This window comes from Pocillopora damicornis, chromosome 6 (assembly GCF_964200805.1).
Source record: "Pocillopora damicornis chromosome 6, jaPocDami1.2, whole genome shotgun sequence".
Taxonomy (NCBI): domain Eukaryota; kingdom Metazoa; phylum Cnidaria; class Anthozoa; order Scleractinia; family Pocilloporidae; genus Pocillopora; species Pocillopora damicornis.
In genome coordinates, this window is record NC_142675.1 from 16499863 (window position 1) to 16518839 (window position 18977).

The window sequence follows — 18977 nt, forward strand, 5'->3', positions numbered from 1 at the left end:
CGACAGACTATGGCTGCATGAAGGTTCGCTCGTTAGGGAGATTCGCTTACTAATATCTTACTGGCACTCAAGAGCATCCCAGGTGGTTTTTGGTTATGCATTATAAATTTTGCTCCCCAAACGCGAGTATCAAATGCATCTTACGAGACTCCCTTGTAGCACAACGAAGCGTTTCATTTCTTATTATTGAAGACGAAGACGCATATTTCTATATTTTGCAATATTCATTTATTCCAATATTTTCTACATTACGTATAGCCTCCCAGAATCTCTCTTCGTCCCGTCGTCCGAGAGGAAGAGAAAGAAAGACGGAGAGATAAGGGGTCTTAGTATAGACCAATGTGTTTAGAGTCCTATTCCTCGTTTAATTAATGAAAATTAGAATAATGAAATCTGTTTAAAACACCTCATTCTACGAAACTTATTTAAAATTGAAATAACTAATCTAAAAAAGATCACAGAAAACTAAAGCTATTCACTCGAAAAATCTAAAAAATAGATTTACAATACTTCATTTTCTCTGCTTTTGGTCCCCTCTCCTCCTTCTGAAGGCAAAGAAGAAAATCGAACTCGATACAACACCATTCCTTTTAACAACTGTACGCCGAAACTGGCTAGGTCCCCCCATTTCAGTTTAAAATACCATCCTGTTGATCAAACTGTTTAGCGTTGACGTAAAAGCGAGCGGGTCAGTATAAACAAAGTAGCCTAGACGTAGTCGTGGAAGCAATTACTACTTTGCCAAACCTCGCAATGGTCAAGGGAACTAACAATTACCTTTTGTCCTACAATAATAACTCATTACTTAGCGAAAAGGTTATGACAGGCGACGTAATAATAGCCAAATTGATTTCAGCTAATTAAGGACACACGGATCCTTTATTAAGGAGCTAGAGCTAGTCGATTTTTCCTTTCTAATATCCACTGTGTGTCGAGTTTAATTCAGGGATCAATCTTCAGACAGATTGAAATAGAGGAAAATTGCTAATCTGAATGACGGGTAATGAGTGCTAGTCACAACTTGGCGGATGCAAAGAGTTTCTCCTTGGTATCTTCTAAAAAGAATGACCTCTATAACATACATTTTACCAAGTAGTCATAGCCGAGGATGGGTAATTCCATTTAAATAACCTTAACATATGCAAGCCTACGAGTGTTCAAAAAAGCTCTCTGTAAACAGTTAAAGTGTAATTAAATTTGTATAGAATAGTTGCCTTTAAAAAAATGTTATTTTTTTTAAATTAATTTTTGTAACAACTGAATTCAACTGTAAAAGTAAGAGCAAAATATAACTGCAATTCTCTGAATTTCTTACTTTTCGTATTTTCGAGTAATTTTCACAAGTAACTCTTTACATTCTGTCGCTGTTGGTCTCTGGTCTGGATCAGGATTGCAGCAAGATATCATAAGATTGGTCCACTCTGCTGGAGGAGCGAAGCTGCCGTCTCCTACGGGGCCTCTAGATAGATAACTTTTGACCTCTGTCGGCGGAGGGATTTCTTCATTGTTCTCAATAAGGTCGGCAAATATTTCTTTACCGTACCACATTTCCCACATCATGATGCCAAAGCTGTACATGTCCACTTTTGAGCCGTACGGGATGCGTTTTCTTACTTCCGGCGCCATGTAAAACAAGGTCCCGCATTGGGTACCCGTGATCGAGCTTTCAGACTTCGCCCAACCAAAGTCTGCAATTTTGATGACTTTGTCTTTTGAGATCTGCAAACGAGGAAAGACAGCATCTCAAATTTGCAAGAAGAAATATTTAATTTGCAAATACAGTCGAACCTACCGTAAGCGCACACCCGTAATGTCTAGTCTGGGTGGTCGCTTCCAGGAGGTGGTCACTTACCCAAGGTCAGGCCACAGGAGGGTCTATGTTTTTAAGTAATCAATTTGCACATGGTGACCGGACCCTTTTGCCAGCGCTTATCAAAACCTACGTGTCAACATATAGTAGTAACTTTTAGTTGTTCATTCTGGGTAAAAATCCTAGTATCTGTATATGTGGTGATTGTTTTGTATCTCACAAATGGCTTCAAAACATTGTATACTCAATGCAGAAAGGCCAAAGTTCACTTCAACTTGTTGTAAAGCGCCATGGGCAAATTGATACAGCACTTTACAAATCTTCCATTACTATTATTATTATTATTATTATTGTTATTATTATTATTAGAAAACAATTGAAACTTGTAAACAAGCATCTCTAGAAGTACTCGCTTCCTAGAGGTGGTCGCTGTCGAGAGATTCTATTTATGGTGATTTGACTTGGAAACTTTTGGTATTTTAAAAAGTGGTCGCCAACGAAAGGTGGTCGCTTACGAGAAATGGTCGCAAAGGGAGGTTCGACCGCATACCTCCTCGTGGTTTATTCAAGTTGCTAATAGCTGAGTTCACAGAAAGATTTCATATGTTAATCGAAACAGGAAATATTATTGCTACAACGTGTATTAATATATTTAAACTTGTGTTTTAAGAAAAGGGTATAACGTTTACTTCCGTCGGAACTGTAACAAAGGTAAGGTGCGAAGAAGGCCCCTAAGTTTCCACCTTTGAGTGTCAGCTCGTTTAATTTGCTATTCATATCTCCTAGGGTTTATTTCCTTCTTTTCCGTCCGCAGACCCATTTTTCCTGTGTATCCCACTAGGATCGCTAAGTCGTGTAGAGGTGTTCAATTCATTTACTCATTAACTCATCATTGATTTTAAATGGAGCTTGAAACTAAAAGAGAGCTCCAAAGAAAACGCAGAAAAACCACAGAGGTAACAAAAAAAAAACATGGAAATCTAAGGAAAAGCTAACACAGATCGAGTTTAGGAAACTGGAAAAACGTCAGCGCGAGCTTTTAAACAGGTGTAATTATTATTTAAATCAGCTCATATAAATACAATCATCATTTTCAAAAGTGTAAAACAACGACAGCTCTTTCAAGGTCGAGAGAATAAATAGATTATTGCTAATGCATTAACAAACCAGCATGTTGGACAGTTTAATATCCCGATGAACAATGCCAAGATCGTGAAGAAATTCCAGCCCCAGTAAGATATACAAGGTACATCGAAGTATTTTAACTGCTGCATCCTCCGTCATCCAAGGGGTGTTTCTTTTTTTGTTGACGATTTGATCCTTCAGACTTGAGGCGCACAACTCAAGGACGATATCCAAGGAAATCAGCCGGCCATTTTGAACATTCATGCACACTCCATGGAAAGTCAAAATGTTTTTATGTTGTACTTGCCTGTGTGACGGGAAAGAAAGAAAACCGTTTTAATTACTCTTCAGCATTGCAATGTAAGCTTTCCTTTCTAAAGTTACTCAGAAAATACGATATAATACAACTGATTATGCCGGTGTTAAAGCCGTAGCGAGAACGTTTCCAAGTTCCGGTGCACTATGTGCCTCTTTACCTATCACCCATATGTATTCGGACAAACAGCGGTATATTTGAAGACCTTTGAGGTAACTTTGTGTGGCATTTAAAACGGTGCAGCTCAAAAGACAAGAAGCAGACTTTTAAAGTATGGTAACACCAGGAAAATTTCCTAAGTCAGTGTGTGCAGTTGTTTGACTGTCTTACTATCTGTTTAGCTATCCAGACACTCATACCTTAATATTCCTGCTTCTTCAAGAAACCAAGCAACACTTTGTGGATGAAGCTCTTGTTGTAGCCTTTTTACAGCAACACTCTGTCCTTTTAGTGTTCCCTTGAAGACTTTGGCTGAGCTTCCTACCCCTAGCACTTCTTCCATATTGCAAGAAAGCTTTTTGCCATCGATTTGGCCAGACGGGTACATGACTGGTACTCCGTTTTGGATGGCGTCAAACAAAAGGTTGTCCCTCATAATCCGCAGTTCCCAAGACAGGTCGACCATGGCCCTCTCTTCCAGGGCCTTCTCTTCCAGGGCTTCTTCATCTCCTGATTCATCTGCTATCCTCCTGAAAGCCTCACATTGCTGATCGTATTTACTGATGATCGCTGAATGGCATCTCTTTATTTGGGAAATTTGATTTTTTTCGTTAGCTAGTTCTCTTTGGACATGATCCCGTAGACTTTCTTTAATGAAAGACTTTAGAAACTGGGGGGAAAGTTCTTTTAAAGCTTTACAGGGATCTTCCCTGAGCTGATGTTCCTTGAGATACTTTGCGACGGCCATATAACCGAAAGCGGGTGCAAAGAGAGCTCCTGCAGCTAAACCAACAGGAATCAACACTGGCATAAAAACTACACCAGCTGCCACAATCATCTTTTTCATTCTTGCGTAGAAAGGCAAACACATTCTTCCAGAGTGCAATTCAAAGGGAACAGACTGATCCTCTGAGTCAAGAACACGGTCAATGTCACAAATGCCCTTTTGAAGATCAGAGAAATATCGAAGACGTTTTTCCTCCAGGTCTGCACGAGCTTTCGCGAAATGTTTTTCTCTATTTTCCACGCTTTTAAGCAAAGAATGTAATCTTCGATCTATGCATTTACCAAGTTCGAATTTGATCCGTCTGGAACTATGACGATGACCAATAACAGGCAAGTCCTTTTCGGACCAATCGCAAAATTTCTTCTGAACTTCTTCAGATCTCAAGTAGGACGTAAGCTCTTTGCACAGTTCTTCTTCGTGGAAATGAATAGCATCGTCAATTTCATGGATGTGAGAGCCTTTCTCGAGCTTCTGCAGCAACTCATTAAGTTCTTTCCTTACCTCCAGGCATTCGTTTCTACTCCTTTGAGTATTTTGTATTTGCACATTTGCCAAATCCTTTAGCCAGCTAATCTGGCCACTTATCCAGCTGTTGATTTGAAACAAAGTTAATTCCGTATTCGATCATTTTAGATACAGTTCAAATCGCAACCCACCCTTAAAAGGACCAGTGGCTGAAAGTTATGCAGGTGCTACCCTTGACTTTAAACTCTTGGCCTTTTCCTCGGCCAGGCTGGTTTAAAGGCGGCAATGACTGCCTTCAAGCGAAAATCCTAACTGATAGTGTCTCCAATATCAATAGAAGCCTCTTCCAAGATGTCTTGACACTCTACCACCCTTCAGCTATTGAATCTTCCCTGCCTACTGACGGAGCAGTGGCAAGGAATAAGCCTGACGGCTAGTCAAGCTAAACAGTGCATTTTCAAAATAAGCTCGGAAGCCCCCTTCACCTTAAGAGCAATTTAGAATAGGCGGAGGAGTCCAAAACCAACCCTCTCCATCCCTGTGCTTTGGACGCACAACAGCCGCTGACCCACCCTGTAATGGGCCAGTCCCTGTGCTGCGTATCGGTGCTGTCCTTGACAATAAGCCCCTCCATTTTCAGCTAAGAGGTTTTTGCAAACACTCGTACACCTGCTACTTCGGACTCTCGGCCACCCCCAATCACTGGGTGTTCACCACTAGCAGAGGTGTGGCAGGACAGGAACCTGACTGTTAACCTTGCAACACAGTGGGTATGTTTTGCGAATCCAAGCAGATATATCTTTGTAGACTCAACGAAACATACCCAAAAGTGCAGCAAGTTTCACTTCCCTTCCCAAACCCCCTACTTTGGAAACTGAAAATTCTCTCCTATCCGCCCGCTGCAGTGATCTAGTCCACCATCTGAGGTGCAGGAGGGCATGAGCCTGACTTTAAATCGTGGGAGACAGTCCAAGACACAGAGTGATCATCCACTAACTGAGGTGTCACAGGGCACGAGCCTCGCTGTAAATCATTCAAGAGAGCGGGCGGATTTTTGTAAATCTGGTTTTTAAGAGATTAAATTTGTAAATTTGAATCAATACGTTCTGAAATTCGTTTCCCATAGATTAGATTGTCAAACAAAAAGCTTTTTTTACTTACAGATAGAAGAAGGTGGCTTTCATTTTTACATCACGATGTAAAAGGTCCTGAATTGCACAAATGAGCGTGTACAGATCATCATTCATCTTGCCTGTCTCCATTAGCTCCTCTTTTGCTGTGTTCATAGATATTCTGACTACTTGACATTCTTCATCAAGTTTGGGAATTCTTTCCCTTAGCCTGCGTATGATGTTCTTTTGGAGCTCCTCTGTTTCGGTTTCGTCATCTTTTCCTTCCATTGCATCCCACTTGTTGCAGACGAAAAGAGCAGATTCAGCAGTGATGCCTGGTTCTTCTCTTCCTTCGTAGAGCTTCTTCCATTCATCCAATACTCGAAGCTAAAAAGTGAAAAAGTTAAGATGAAATAAAATGTCTAACAGAAGACTCTTGGCGTCTCTTGTCAAGTAATCCCACACTTTCCCTTAGTTGTTGTTCACTCTCTACATCAACATTATACTCCACATTCTTTCTCTTTTTTAACGGATCTGATGTTTATCAACTAATTCTTGTATTTAATAGCATACTCATTGATATAACAATTTTCTACATTTTCTAAAGTTTTTCATCAGCAGAAGGAGATGTAACAGTGAGCTCAATTTTGGGGTTATCCTTTCTGTTTTTGTATACCTGGCTCTTTTTATTAGACAAATGCCATTTTAACCTTGTATTTAGTTCTTCAAATGTTGAACCTACATATAATCTACCGTCATCAAACATTATCTTATATATCTTACCATTCCTGTATAGACTATTAAACTTACTATTTGTCAGTTCCAACATAGGTTGTTCTCTTGTAACATATCTATTGTTTAGCTCTTTGAAGTTCAGATGAATGAATTCAAACTTTCTGGTACGAGATAATGCAGTATACAATTGTTTTTTAATCAATGCACTTGACATTATATATATTATAGTTCTCATTTATGTCTGCACCTTGGTATTTATACACTGTAACAGAGAAACCGGGGATAAAGTGTTCTGCAAACTCAGCAAGATCAAACCATTTACCATTTACCATTTACCTTAACGTTAATATATGTTTAATATCCTCAACAGTAAACTCCATTTATTGAATATCTGTTTGTCTTTGATATTTTGTGTTGCAATTATAGGAGTACCAATGCAAGCTTTATACTTTTCATACTTTAAGTCAATGGTTTCATACTTCTTGTTCACTACAATCCTATCACAGCATTCCGTAATTACTCTTATCCTGGTAGCATTCAGATAACAGATCTTCTTATTGTACTTACCAATTGGTTCAAAGTAAGTGGATATCTTTCAGTGTCAACGAATATAGCATGCATATTATTGGTCTCTTTATCACCAAAAGTTTGTAAGGCGAATGAAGCAATGTGAACATCGCCAATGATCAAAAATGCTTTAGACGCGAACGAGTTACTGTGTGACAACAACACTGTGAAGACCCATCATGTCAATCGATCAGATTTAAAAAAACTTGGCTTTCTAGACAAGATCTTCAGTAAAAAACAATTCTTTTTATTTCCAACAAAGTTTGTAAGAATGTCAAGGCGAATAAAGCAGGGTGAACATCGCTAATGACCAAAAAAGCTTTAGACGCGAACGAGATAATTATTTTGCGACAACTCACTTTTGAAGGTGTCTACGTTTGGTCCGCCTCAATACCGGGCTATGCAGGTGAACGGCAAACATTTCTAAACGCTTTTGCAATACAAATACGATTATTATCTAACCAGAAGATGACCAGAATCCAAAGAAGGGCTAATAGGCAATTGCAGAGTAAGGTGTTTGGATTTTGGGAGAAATGTGAGAATGGTAAAAAAAACAGCGGCTCAATTACTGAAATCGATGTCGACATTAAACGGACCTTCAAGAGCAGAATAATTGCATGATATATATAGCTTTTACATGTTCGCTTGATCTTTAAAATACATCAAATTTTATCGTAAATCAAACGTTCTCGATCATGAATAAATGATTCTTTAAAGTTAAAAAAACATGTGGTTCCGTGTGGTTGCTATGGTTGTCACACAAGAACTCGTTCGTGCCTAAAGCTTGTTTGGTCATTGGCGATGTTCACCTTGCTTTGATCGCCTTGAAATCCTTATACACTTTATTGGAAATAAATAGGATTGCTTTTTACAAACGACCTTGTCTAGATGGCCTAGCTTTTTTTTTAAATCTGACCAATTGACAAGATCTTTCGTGAAAACACAATTTTTTTTTCTTCCAACAAAGTTTATAAGGACCTCATGGCGAATAAAGCAAGGTAAACAACACCAATGACTAAGAAAGTTTCAGACGTGACCGAGTTATTGTGTGACAACAACGGTTTAAAGACTCATCATGTCAATCGGTCAGATTTTTTAAAGAAAACTTGGTTTTTTGAACAAGATCTTCAGTAAGATAACAATTCTTTTTATTTGCAGCAAAGTTTATAAGGATGTCAAGGCAAATAAAGGAAGGTGAACATCGCCAATGCTTTAGACGCGAACGAGTTGTGTGACAACAACACTGTAAAGACTCATCATTCCATTATTAAGAATGTGCATACACCCACTTCAAATGATGATGCAGTTATTAAGGTATTTTGGGAGACAACATACAGAAAAAAAAGTGATGATAACCAATTATTGAGATTTGGAAGTGGTAACGGATTCTGATGGTAAGACCATTTATGACCAGAGTAGAGTTCAATATGATGGTGAGGCTGTGACCTTGAAGCAGACGAAAGATATCACAGATAAGAAAATAGATATGGATAATCTGTTGCCCCAAACATTGAAAAGCATGTTATTAATACCAGATTATGACAGCAATGATAATAGTGATATGCACGTGGTCAATAACAAATATGTTGATAGTAAAACCTTTACTTTGGTTTTGATATGAAAGGCAATAGGGAGATTAATGTAGTGGACCAAACAAGTGCAAAAGATGGAAGCAATGAAAGTAATGTTGATACAAAACAAGTAGTTTGTTGAAAACTGATGGTACAAGGGTGATGACTGATAATTTGAATATGAATAGCAGAAGTAAGAATTATGTCAAACAGTTACAGGCGCATGAAAGCACACATGCTGCTGATGTTAATTTTATCAATACAACTATCAACAATAATAATACACAAACAACTACTAATTATCAGAAGTATGTTAATGATAGATTGAATCAGTCTGTTGGAAGTACAGATTTGGAAAACACATTTGTATAGATTAAGAGCAAAAGTGGGCGGTTTAGTGATGAAGATGATATCACAGGGCTTAAATTCATTGATCAAGACTTTCATCAGTTCAGTAAAAAAACCTATGAAATGAAACTCCATTTAGATTCCAGTAAATGGTATTATTGATCTCGTGTTGGTTTGAATATGTATGAAGTACTAACTGGTGAATACACTGTGGTATTTGAATTATACTTCCCCTCTGCATCTATTGACCATTCATCTGTTGACACCTATAAGCCAGCAGTGGTGTAGAGACAATTTCTAGGGTTTCAACTAATTAATTTGCAGATCATACCAGATCATTGGTTCATATAAACAAGTACAATAATATAACAACTAACCATTTGATGATGGATTTGGTATTGAAAATTGAGTCAAGTGTGGCTTATTCACAGGATTTGGTCATTCATGTCATAGTTTTAATGGCATCTTGGGATATCACGATGATGTTCCATTAAGCACGTGGAATAAAAAGTTTGAAATAACTAATGATTCTCTTAATTTCATAACACCTGTTAAAATGACAAAAAAACAGTTGAAAATACAAGATGCAACTAATGATGATAATTCTATTACAAAGAAAGTGTTTGATGGTAAAAAAACAAAATGTTTACTGTTATTACAACAACCTTTCACATAATAACGGTACTGTAGTAGGACCAGTTAAAAAAGTGGAGCTAATGTTTCGATTAAATTTAATGTAAATTAAATATGACTTTATCGAGGTAGTATATTCTATAGTACACAGATTTTCTTACTATGTTACATTTGTTATCATTAAAGCTGCAGAATTCATGCATTGGATCATAACCATCTATTTGTCCATAATTAATGTAAACCATCTTATGATCTTTAATTTCCAGTTGCTGTTCATCTCAACACTTTACAGGTATAACTGATCGTTTTTTATTTGTTTATAACAGAAGGGACATACTTTATCCTCCCATTCATCATGAATTATTTTGCTAAAATACATTCTATACATTATTACATAGATATTATACCTATGAATATATTCTCAGTTTTCCTAAATCTGCCAATGTACAATGTAATTCTTCTTCTGCTTCTGCTATGTTATCATCATTGAAATGTGTAATATTACCATAGTCATCAAAATAAAAGGTATCATCATCCAGTTCACTATCATCTATAAAACTACTGTCATAAGTAACATCTGAATAATCACTTTATGAGTATTCACTACCTGAACATGTTTCTTCAGAATCCATGTACACTGTCACATTACATAAAAAACACATGGCCTTATAAAAAAGGTTAGTAACTACTACATGAGCTGTGGATGACAAATTTTGCCTTAAACAGCCACCCCATTTGTGGTGTGAGATTTCGGCTTTAGAGCACCTGTAGTATTCCCACTTGGACTTACATGTACTGGACTCTGATTGATGCATTCTGGTTTGCTTGCTATTTTTCTTTGTTTATTGTAACAAGTAATAATGGTGAATATATGAAAGTTAAACATTCTGTTAATGTCGTGAATTCTTGGGCGTCACCACTAATTTTAAGTAATATTTACTTAATTTCGATGTGCAAGTTGGTTTGTAAAATGCTTAAGATTGCTTACCAGGTCCTCTTGCAATCCTCCGGCCTGCGGACTGTTTATCACGTAAATGAACGCATTAGCTTGAGAAAGGTTGTCCATGAAAATACTTTTAACATGATCTGATTCACCAATTCCTGGGCTGTTCACAATCACTATACCACCCTAAATTATAGAGAGAGGATTAATAAATTATGAAATTCGAAAAAGCCGAAAAAGTGCAACATCCCTGACAGGGAAATAAATCTAAAGCAAATCTTAATCTAAAAAAGGTTCAAGAAATCTTCAAGCTCCATTTTTGGAGGCCAAAGGGAAATATTATTATAACTTTCCTTTTCATACATAGTAGATTCTAAAGGATTGATGATTGATTGAGTAACATTCTTACCTCTAATAATGTGTTGGGAAGCATTATCTCTATTTTCTTGCACCAATCTTCATCCTCTATTGACTTTTGAATGTACTCTTTGATTTGGTCCTCAATGTTTCCTCCCTTGAGGATACGTTTATGTTCACTCTTGTTGAAAAAGTGTAGCACAATTTCCTTCTCTGAACCATGGGATATTTCACAGGTAGTCATAGTCTCTTTCTGGATATTGGAAGGAAGAAGTTTCTCACCAAGCAATAGATTGATCAGACTGTTCCTACCAGCACTGGTCTCACCTGTTAAAAAATATTAGATACATTCTGTGGATGTGATCCAAAATTGGCTGTTATTAACTGTACACAATACTGCAGAAACCAAAGTACTAGAATGACCCTTTAATAGAGATCAAAGAACAAAACATACATGTTGGATTGGTGCATTGACAGTAATTGGCCTTCAGATCATTGTTACAGGCAGCAATGTGGAGCCTTTGTTGTTTAAAATACAATTCGGAGGCTACTATGATTTTACTTCAAGTGTCTGCTAAGGGGAAATTAAAAACGAAGGAAATCATAACCCCTAAAAATATCCGTCACTGTTTCCATCAATGTCCACTTGCAAGAATGTTTAGATACAAAGTTAGTGTGCTAATTCAAACTAGTTTTTGTGAGGGCAGCAGTATGTAGGGCTGTCTGCTTATAAGTGTCTTTTGGCCAGAAGTACAGATGTTGGCTTCAAGTGCACAAATGTTTTTGCTTGGAGAAAAGTGTGCCCTATGGGTACCTATTTTTAGACCTACCAGCAATGAAAATGGTACATTTCTCCCTCTCAAGGTCTGCGAGGCGTCTTTCAGCACCAGCCTCAAATACCTGATTGCCTTCCGGAGTAATCAAGTTAGTTTGCTGCTGAATTTCCTTCACTTTAAAATAGTATTGTTTCAGTATCCGTAGCTGATTTTGAGTATCCTCCAGGTCTTTTAAGATCCATTGATATCCCTAGTATAAAAAGGTAGATGAAAATAAATAAACCTGGATCAAAAATACCTCATCAACCCTAATTAAGCCAGTAGTGTTTTGCAGTACTCGGCCTTGGATGAAGTCCTGCCTCAAGGGTAAAACAATGCCACTCCTTTGCTTCAAATAAAGTTTGAAGACTTTACCTAAAAAAATTTCTCATTTGTTCCATCAGCTGTAGAACTTTCAGACACATCAATTGATCTGATGCCAAAATAGATTGGTTTTGTAACCATCCTAACTCTACCGCTGATCTACAGGCTTTCGACTGCATTTTGACCCTGCATGTAGTCTAAATTTTTACAGGGAATGACTTTCTGGTATGTACATCCTGACGAGATATTGTTACGAACGTAGCTTTGCATGACATTAAATGTGTGTGATTCGAGGAAGAGTTCTATTCTTGGGTTAGATCATCCACATTCAGGGGGATGTAATTAAACTCTAGAGGATTTTACTCCTGTATACATGAGCTCTACTTTTAAGCAAAGATAAACATTTAAACAAAGTAATGAACAAACAAACGCTTTCAAAACGATGTTCAGATCAGAGTACATGTACATGGTAAGAGTTCCAAAAGGAGGCCAAATCCATCATAATCTAGCACAGTTATTGCTGCCTTGCTTATATATACTTCTCACCATGGGATTGCTGAAGAACAGCAAATAGAAATAAATCCAGCCAAATTAAAGGGTTAATGACTGAGAAGTAGTCTTCAGGTTAAGGAAGAGGTACGGGAGATAAAAGATTTTTTGCTGAGACAAAGTGCACCGGGTTTTAAGCAAATCCGTGTCGTTATAGACCATTTCTAGAGAAGAATCCACCACAAAAACTGCTCGTAAGATACCAGTGATCTTTTGAGTATATTCCCATTCTTGTTACATGAATATATTCGGACGGTTTTATATATAGCAGACGATCAGTGAGACAGAGATAAAAAATGTGGTAAACACACTCTGTTGTCAGGTGTAAGATGCACAACTAATCAGACGAACATGGATGTATGTTGTCACTCGCGGTCGATTTCAAAATATTCTTAGCTTAAAGAGCAAAACTGAATGTGAATACTGTCGAAAGCTTGCGCCTATTTGTGTGCGTGAAAAAAATTAAGAGCTTTCAGCCCTCGATTAACTTTCTTCGTTCTAACAGACGAGCACATCCAAAAAATACCTGTTGCTTCGCATACGGGGGCAACAGAATCCACTCAAAATTCATAACCTACGTGCACGGCAGTCGTCTTGTTTTCTCAGACCTTTTTCTCGTTTCAGCTTCCGTTTCATCCAAATGCGCAATGACTAATGTATACCTTTCTGCTTCTTTTCCGCATCAACTTTATGCAAAAACCGTGAAGATCAGGAAGAAGTGTCATTCAACATTTCTGGTAGTAAATGCTTGCTCCGTCGGTATTGGATTACTTAATGCTGGCGGTTTCTATCCACTGAATCTTTGTTTATTCACCCGTATCAGGTCAAGGATTAAGATCTTAATTTAAACGGGTCTAGGATATCTCTATTTCATATTTTCGGGAGGTTAAATTCTATGCACGAAGTTTCCAGAACTGGCTATGCATTTCGCGAACTATTAGAAAAAACAGACTAGTTTCAATATGAAAGAGTTAATACTTTGCCTCGCATACATAAAAAGTTTTGCTCTTTGTCTCTTGCCTGGACGCTGGGTTGACCTTCATTGTAAGCATACTCTACTGCTTCGTCCGGTTTGTAATTTTCATTTCCGTGAAAATTCATGTTTTGTGTGCGGAATTGTCCACTGACTCCCATTAGGCTCGTTCCTTGACCTATTTTTAACCGATAGGATTGATGTTTGGAATGAACATATTGTCGATGTAAAGTACGAGCAAACTGGTTTTTAATTACCCGTTGACATGCTCAAATTTTTACATACTTTGATTGTTTCATGGACGCGCTTGCTCGTAGGTGAACTATTTATAAATACTTAAGCATAGACGAAACTTGCTATTGAGGGATCAGCGCTTAGAACAAGCCACGATTGAAAGAAAACATAACTTTGCATCTATATTGACATTTTGTTTACACATCCATGAATTTAGTGAAATAAAGCTACTAATTCCTGCTGTCTATCGCGAACATTCTATAAATAATACTCTGTTCATTTCAAAACAAGGTCCTTAAAATTATCTTTCATGATCAATTATGATGTTAATTTTTATTTTCGCTTCATATTTTGATGAATTATGTATAATATGTAAGTCTATGTGAAACTTAGTGCATCCCGCACCGGAAAAATTAGAAAAAAACATACGTCTGCGTCAATGTTGACATTTTGTGTACACCTTTATGATGTTAGCAGAATTCTCTTAGGTCTGCTGTCTGACGCAAATTATAACATTCCAAAGCAAGGCAGTGATCTGGAAAACACTGCATATGTATGGCCATGCAACCAATTTGGCTTTTTAGTTTGATGAAATATAAAAGTTTTAGTTTTGCATGTCTTCCGTTTTTTGAGGTATGTTTGTTTGGCCTTGATTGATCAATAAGAGCTTACCATCTCCAAAGTCCCGTTTGATTTCCTCAACTCAGCGACTCTCTTTTCGCACAGTTCCTTTGCCCTTCCCATGTCCGTAACCTCCTCTTTGACACATAGCAGCTCTAACTCTTGCGCCACATCCAAAACACTTTCGCTTCGCCGTTTAACAGGCATCGGTTTCGACCCTCGTTTCATCTTGTTTTGACGAGTAGTCACTGAAAGTAGTCATTAAAGCTATCGAGTCTCTTGCGATGTTTCATTTAAGCTGAGTACAGTTAGCCCGAGCGCGATTCAGCGACTTATGTCTTCAGTCGAAAATTCAAAGCTGTCGGAATAATTAACTCGAAGAACCACCTATTTCTAAACAGTCACTGCCACAGGATGATACTACTTCAGGAAGTTCAACCTTTTCACCTTTTATTTTCATCCGCTTGAGGGATCAGTTTACTAAAAGCAATAACGGAATAGGAAAGAAACGAGGAAATCACGTCTGCTCAAAATGTGCTTCCGTGGCGAATTTCATCAAGACACGTATTATGTATTTTGGGAAGTCTCTCTTATACCAGGCTTTGAAATAGCTAATAATTAAAATATAAATGTAGCAGAAGGGTAAGGAAGTGGGTACAGTGGACACAGAGGACCAGAGGAACAGAGGGTACAGAGGACAAGAGGCACAGAGGACCAGTGAAACAATGGGTACAGAGGACCATAGGAACAGTGCGCACAGAGGACCGGTGGAACAGTGATTACAGAGGACCAGAGGACTAGGGGTTTCAGACGACCAGTGGGCGCAGAGGACCAGAGGAGCAATGGGTACAGGGGACCAGAGGAACAGTGCGCACAGAGGACTAGTGGAACAGTGGGAACAGAGGAACAGGCATTGGGTAAAATATGGACTAGGCCATTGGAAAAACGATAAGAATTTTCATTTCCCTCATGTACTTTAAAGACCTAGCTCGTTTTGTATTTTATTGCGATGGGCTACATCGAGGGAGTCTTTGTTTCCTGAAAATTGTGTCTTGCAAGAGAGCTGCCATAAATTTTTATATTTGAGTTCTTCCCATGCCGTATGCACAAATGCAGGAAGAAATTTCCGCAGAATGTTCGACAAGCCGACAGTTTTGCCAGAAGCTAGCATTCAAAAGTAGCGCTATAAATATCAGAGTCGGAAGTAATGACCTTATAATAACCAAAACGTGAGAAATAATCTCTTCCTACAATTTGTATCACTTTAGCCGCTAATTAATGCATACTAATGAACACTCGTCTAATCGAAAAAAAGATAAAAAACGGAAGAGTGGGCGTGGTCCACGAAAACTCCCGTGCAATAACAAAACTCTTAATTCGTACAATCTGATAGCAACTTTGGATATAGTCATTTTCGTTAAACAATAAATGCAAAATGAGTTATCTTCATGGAACGAGCAGTGATCGAAAACCATCGCACGTAAAGTCAATAAAACACTGAAATTGTTTGAATTGCAGACCATTCGATCTGTCCGGCTAAGACTCATACAACCCGTCAATTGTATTATTGGGCTTCCCCGGTGAACATTGATCTTGTGAAAGCAAAGTTACACCTCTAAGATACCGAGTTTGCCAGGCTAAAAATTTCTCCGATGAATGCAAGCCTTCTCACCAATCATGTAACAAGCCGCAATCGCCTCTGCTGACAGAAAGGCTGATGTAAAAATAGATCCACTTCAATAGACCTTTTCCTTATAGGGCTTGTAAAAATTTAATGTCATGTTAACCACGAGATAACCCTGATTTGCAAAACGAAACAAAATGAAAAAGTTTTATTTGTGAGAATAACTCAAATCGGTAATTTGCGAAAGGGAAATACTTCATTTGAGAGTTTGAAATCCGTGATATTCGAAAAAGGTTATTCTGTAGTTTGCACTTCTGTGAATTTAATGATCAATGCAGCGGCTATAGAAAAAAATTGCGCCCCTAAGCCATGAAAGGCAAACCTGTTATTTGAAAAATTATCCAGCGCCGAAGCTGTGCTGTTTTAATCACTAATGTACGAAGTGGAATGCGTGATATGACACTCAAGCGTTTGCTTAATTGTATCAAAAAGGAGAAACCTGTGTATCTGAAAAGAGAGAAGATTGCTTTGTACGATTGTACCAACAATGATTTTATATATTAAAGTTATAAACGTTAAAATTGCGATAGCGCAAATGAAAACTTAGGGCTAAGGACCGGAAATTTCGTGATCTTGTCTGATAAGGTCAATGAAAAAAGAAAGATAGAAAATGTGGTATACACAGAGGGAAAGGGGAAGCAACTAATGGTGCATAAGTCTACTCAAAAGCCACACGCATAACTCAACAGTGGAGGATCGTAGACGCGATATTTTCAGTACCAATTTAAGTCCAGAGTTTAGGTGGCGGTTTTGCATTTGTATGACAAAGAAAGGAAGGAACGCCACGGCCCAGCGCAAGAATTTTCGGCACACAAAAAGTCAGTCGAAAAACCGATTAAAATTTGTATGATCGAGTAAAAGCTACATTAATCAGTAGTGTTTACTATTAAAACCACGTCCCACCCCTCGCTGCGTAATATTCTTTCACCCCATCCTGAGTAATAACACTGTGCCTTCCACGCCTCCCTCAGTACTGATAGACTGTGTCCAACCCCTCCCTGAGTACTAATGGTGTGCTTTCTCTCTCTCCCCCCCCCCGATAAAATGGTCCAAAAAATTATTCAAAAAATGGTCCCAAAAAATAGTCCAGTCTATGTTTTACCCTATGCCCAGAGGAACAGTACGCACAGAAGTCCAGAGGAACAGAAGGCACAGAGGACCAGAGGAACAGTCGGTACAGGGGACCAGTGGAACAGTGAGTACAGAGGAACAGTAGGCACAAAGGACCAATGGAACAGTAGGTACAAGGGACCAGTGGAAAAATGGGTTCTGGGGACCAGGGGATTAGAGGAACAGTAGGCACAGAGGACCAGTTAAACAGTGGAAACAGTAGACCAGAGGAACAGTGGACCAGAGGACCAGAGGACCAGAGGACCAGAGGACCAGAGGACCAGAGGAACAGTGGGCACAGTGGGCACAGAGGACCAGAGAAACAGTATGCACAGAGGAGCAGCAGAACAGTTGGCACAAAGGACCAGAGGAACAGTGGACACAGAGGACCAATGAAACAGTGGGTACAGAGGATTAGAGGAACAGTAAGCACAGAGGACCAGTGGATAAATGGGTACAGGGGACCAGAGGAACAGAGAGTACAGAAAACCAGTGGAACAGTGGCTACAGAGGACCAGAGAAAGAGCAGGTACAAACGACTAGAGGAACAGTGGGTACGGACGACCAGAGTAACAGTGGGCACAGAGGACCAGAATAACAGTGGAACAGTGGGTACAGAGGAACTGAGGAACTGAGGAACAATGGGCATAGAAGACGAGAGGAACAGTCCGTACTGAGAACCAGAGGAACAGTGAGTACAGAGAACCATTGGAACAGTGGACACAGAGGACCAGGAAAACATTGGGTACAGAGGACCAGAAGAACAGTTGGTACAGAGGACCAGAGGAACAGTGGGTAGAGAGGACGAGAAGAACAGTGGGCACAGGGGACCAGAACAGTAGGTGCAGAGGACCAGAGAAACAGTAGGCACAGAGGATCAGTGGAACAGTTGGTACAGGGACCCATAGGGACAATGGGCACAAAGGACCAGTGGAAAAATGGGTTCAGGGGACCAGAGGACCAGGGGACCAGAGGATAGAAAGGACCAGAGGAACAGTGTAAACAGAGCACCGGCGGAACATTGGGGTAACCATAGGAACAGTGACTATAGAGGACCAGTGGAACAACGGGTACAGAGGACCAGAGAACAGAGGGTACAGAGGACCAGAGAACAGAGGGTACAGAGGACCAGAGAACAGAGGGTACAGAGGACCAGAGGAGCAGTGGGTACAGAGGACCAGTGGAGCAGTGGATACAGAGGACCAGTGGAACAGTGGGTACAGAGGACCAGGGGAACAGTGGGCTCAGAAGAACTGTAGGTACAGAAAACTAGAGGAACAGTGGGCACAGAGGACCGGAGGAACAGTGGGTACAGGGGACCAGTGGAACAGCAGGTACAGAGGACCAAGGGAACAGTGGGTACAGAAAACTAGAGGAACAATGGGCACAAAGGACCACTGAAACAGTGAGTACAAAGAACTAGAGGAACAGTGGGTATAGAGCACCAGAGGAACAGTGGGTAAAAAGGATAAGAAGAACAGAAGACCAGAGGAACTCTGAGTACAGAGGACCAGAACAACGGAGGACCAGAGGACCAGAGGAACAGTGAGCACAGAGGACCAGTGGAACAGAGGGTACAATCAAACCGATAAAAAGGCTTGCTTAACGCGTTTACGGTTAATGATCCCGATATTGTAAGTAAATGTCCTGCAGTGACAGGCCAAGGTGACATGGGTGTGCCGTGAAACAAAAGCCTTTTGCCTTTTTATTGAAGTCTACCTTGATATCCAGATTGGAGG

The 18977-nt window shown here is 39.2% G+C and overlaps 1 protein-coding gene across 3 annotated transcripts; it reads right to left on the reverse strand.

The window, feature by feature from the left end:
* Positions 1–205: 205 nt before the first annotated feature.
* Positions 206–15433, reverse strand: LOC149044216 (uncharacterized). 3 transcript variants are annotated; one of them, XM_089209873.1, is made up of 8 exons: positions 14496–15433; positions 11759–11954; positions 10981–11255; positions 10617–10757; positions 5824–6161; positions 3611–4786; positions 2978–3242; positions 206–1719 (listed from the first exon to the last, which is right to left on the reverse strand). In XM_089209873.1, the coding sequence occupies exons 1-8, from the start codon at positions 14670–14672 to the stop codon at positions 1312–1314; spliced, it is 2976 nt and encodes a 991-aa protein (XP_089065999.1). In that variant the 5' UTR covers positions 14673–15433; the 3' UTR covers positions 206–1311. The 3 variants fall into 3 exon arrangements, with proteins under 3 accessions (XP_089065999.1, XP_089066001.1, XP_089066000.1); XM_089209875.1 differs by lacking the exon at positions 14496–15433 and adding an exon at positions 13195–13380; XM_089209874.1 differs by lacking the exon at positions 14496–15433 and adding an exon at positions 13143–13380.
* Between the last annotated feature and the right edge of the window lie 3544 nt (positions 15434–18977).

What these genes read in the sequence shown, in the direction of transcription:
- LOC149044216 (XM_089209873.1), bottom strand. Translation starts at nt 14,672, where the DNA reads ATGAAACGAGGGTCGAAACCGATGCCTGTTAAACGGCGAAGCGAAAGT. An exon ending in ATGTACCATTTTCATTGCTG is followed by an intron (nt 11,256 to 11,758) that starts GTAGGTCTAAAA and finishes ATTTTTTAACAG; the next exon opens with GTGAGACCAGTGCTGGTAGG. An exon ending in TTAAACTGTCCAACATGCTG is followed by an intron (nt 1,720 to 2,977) that starts GTTTGTTAATGC and finishes CCTCGTTTGCAG; the next exon opens with ATCTCAAAAGACAAAGTCAT.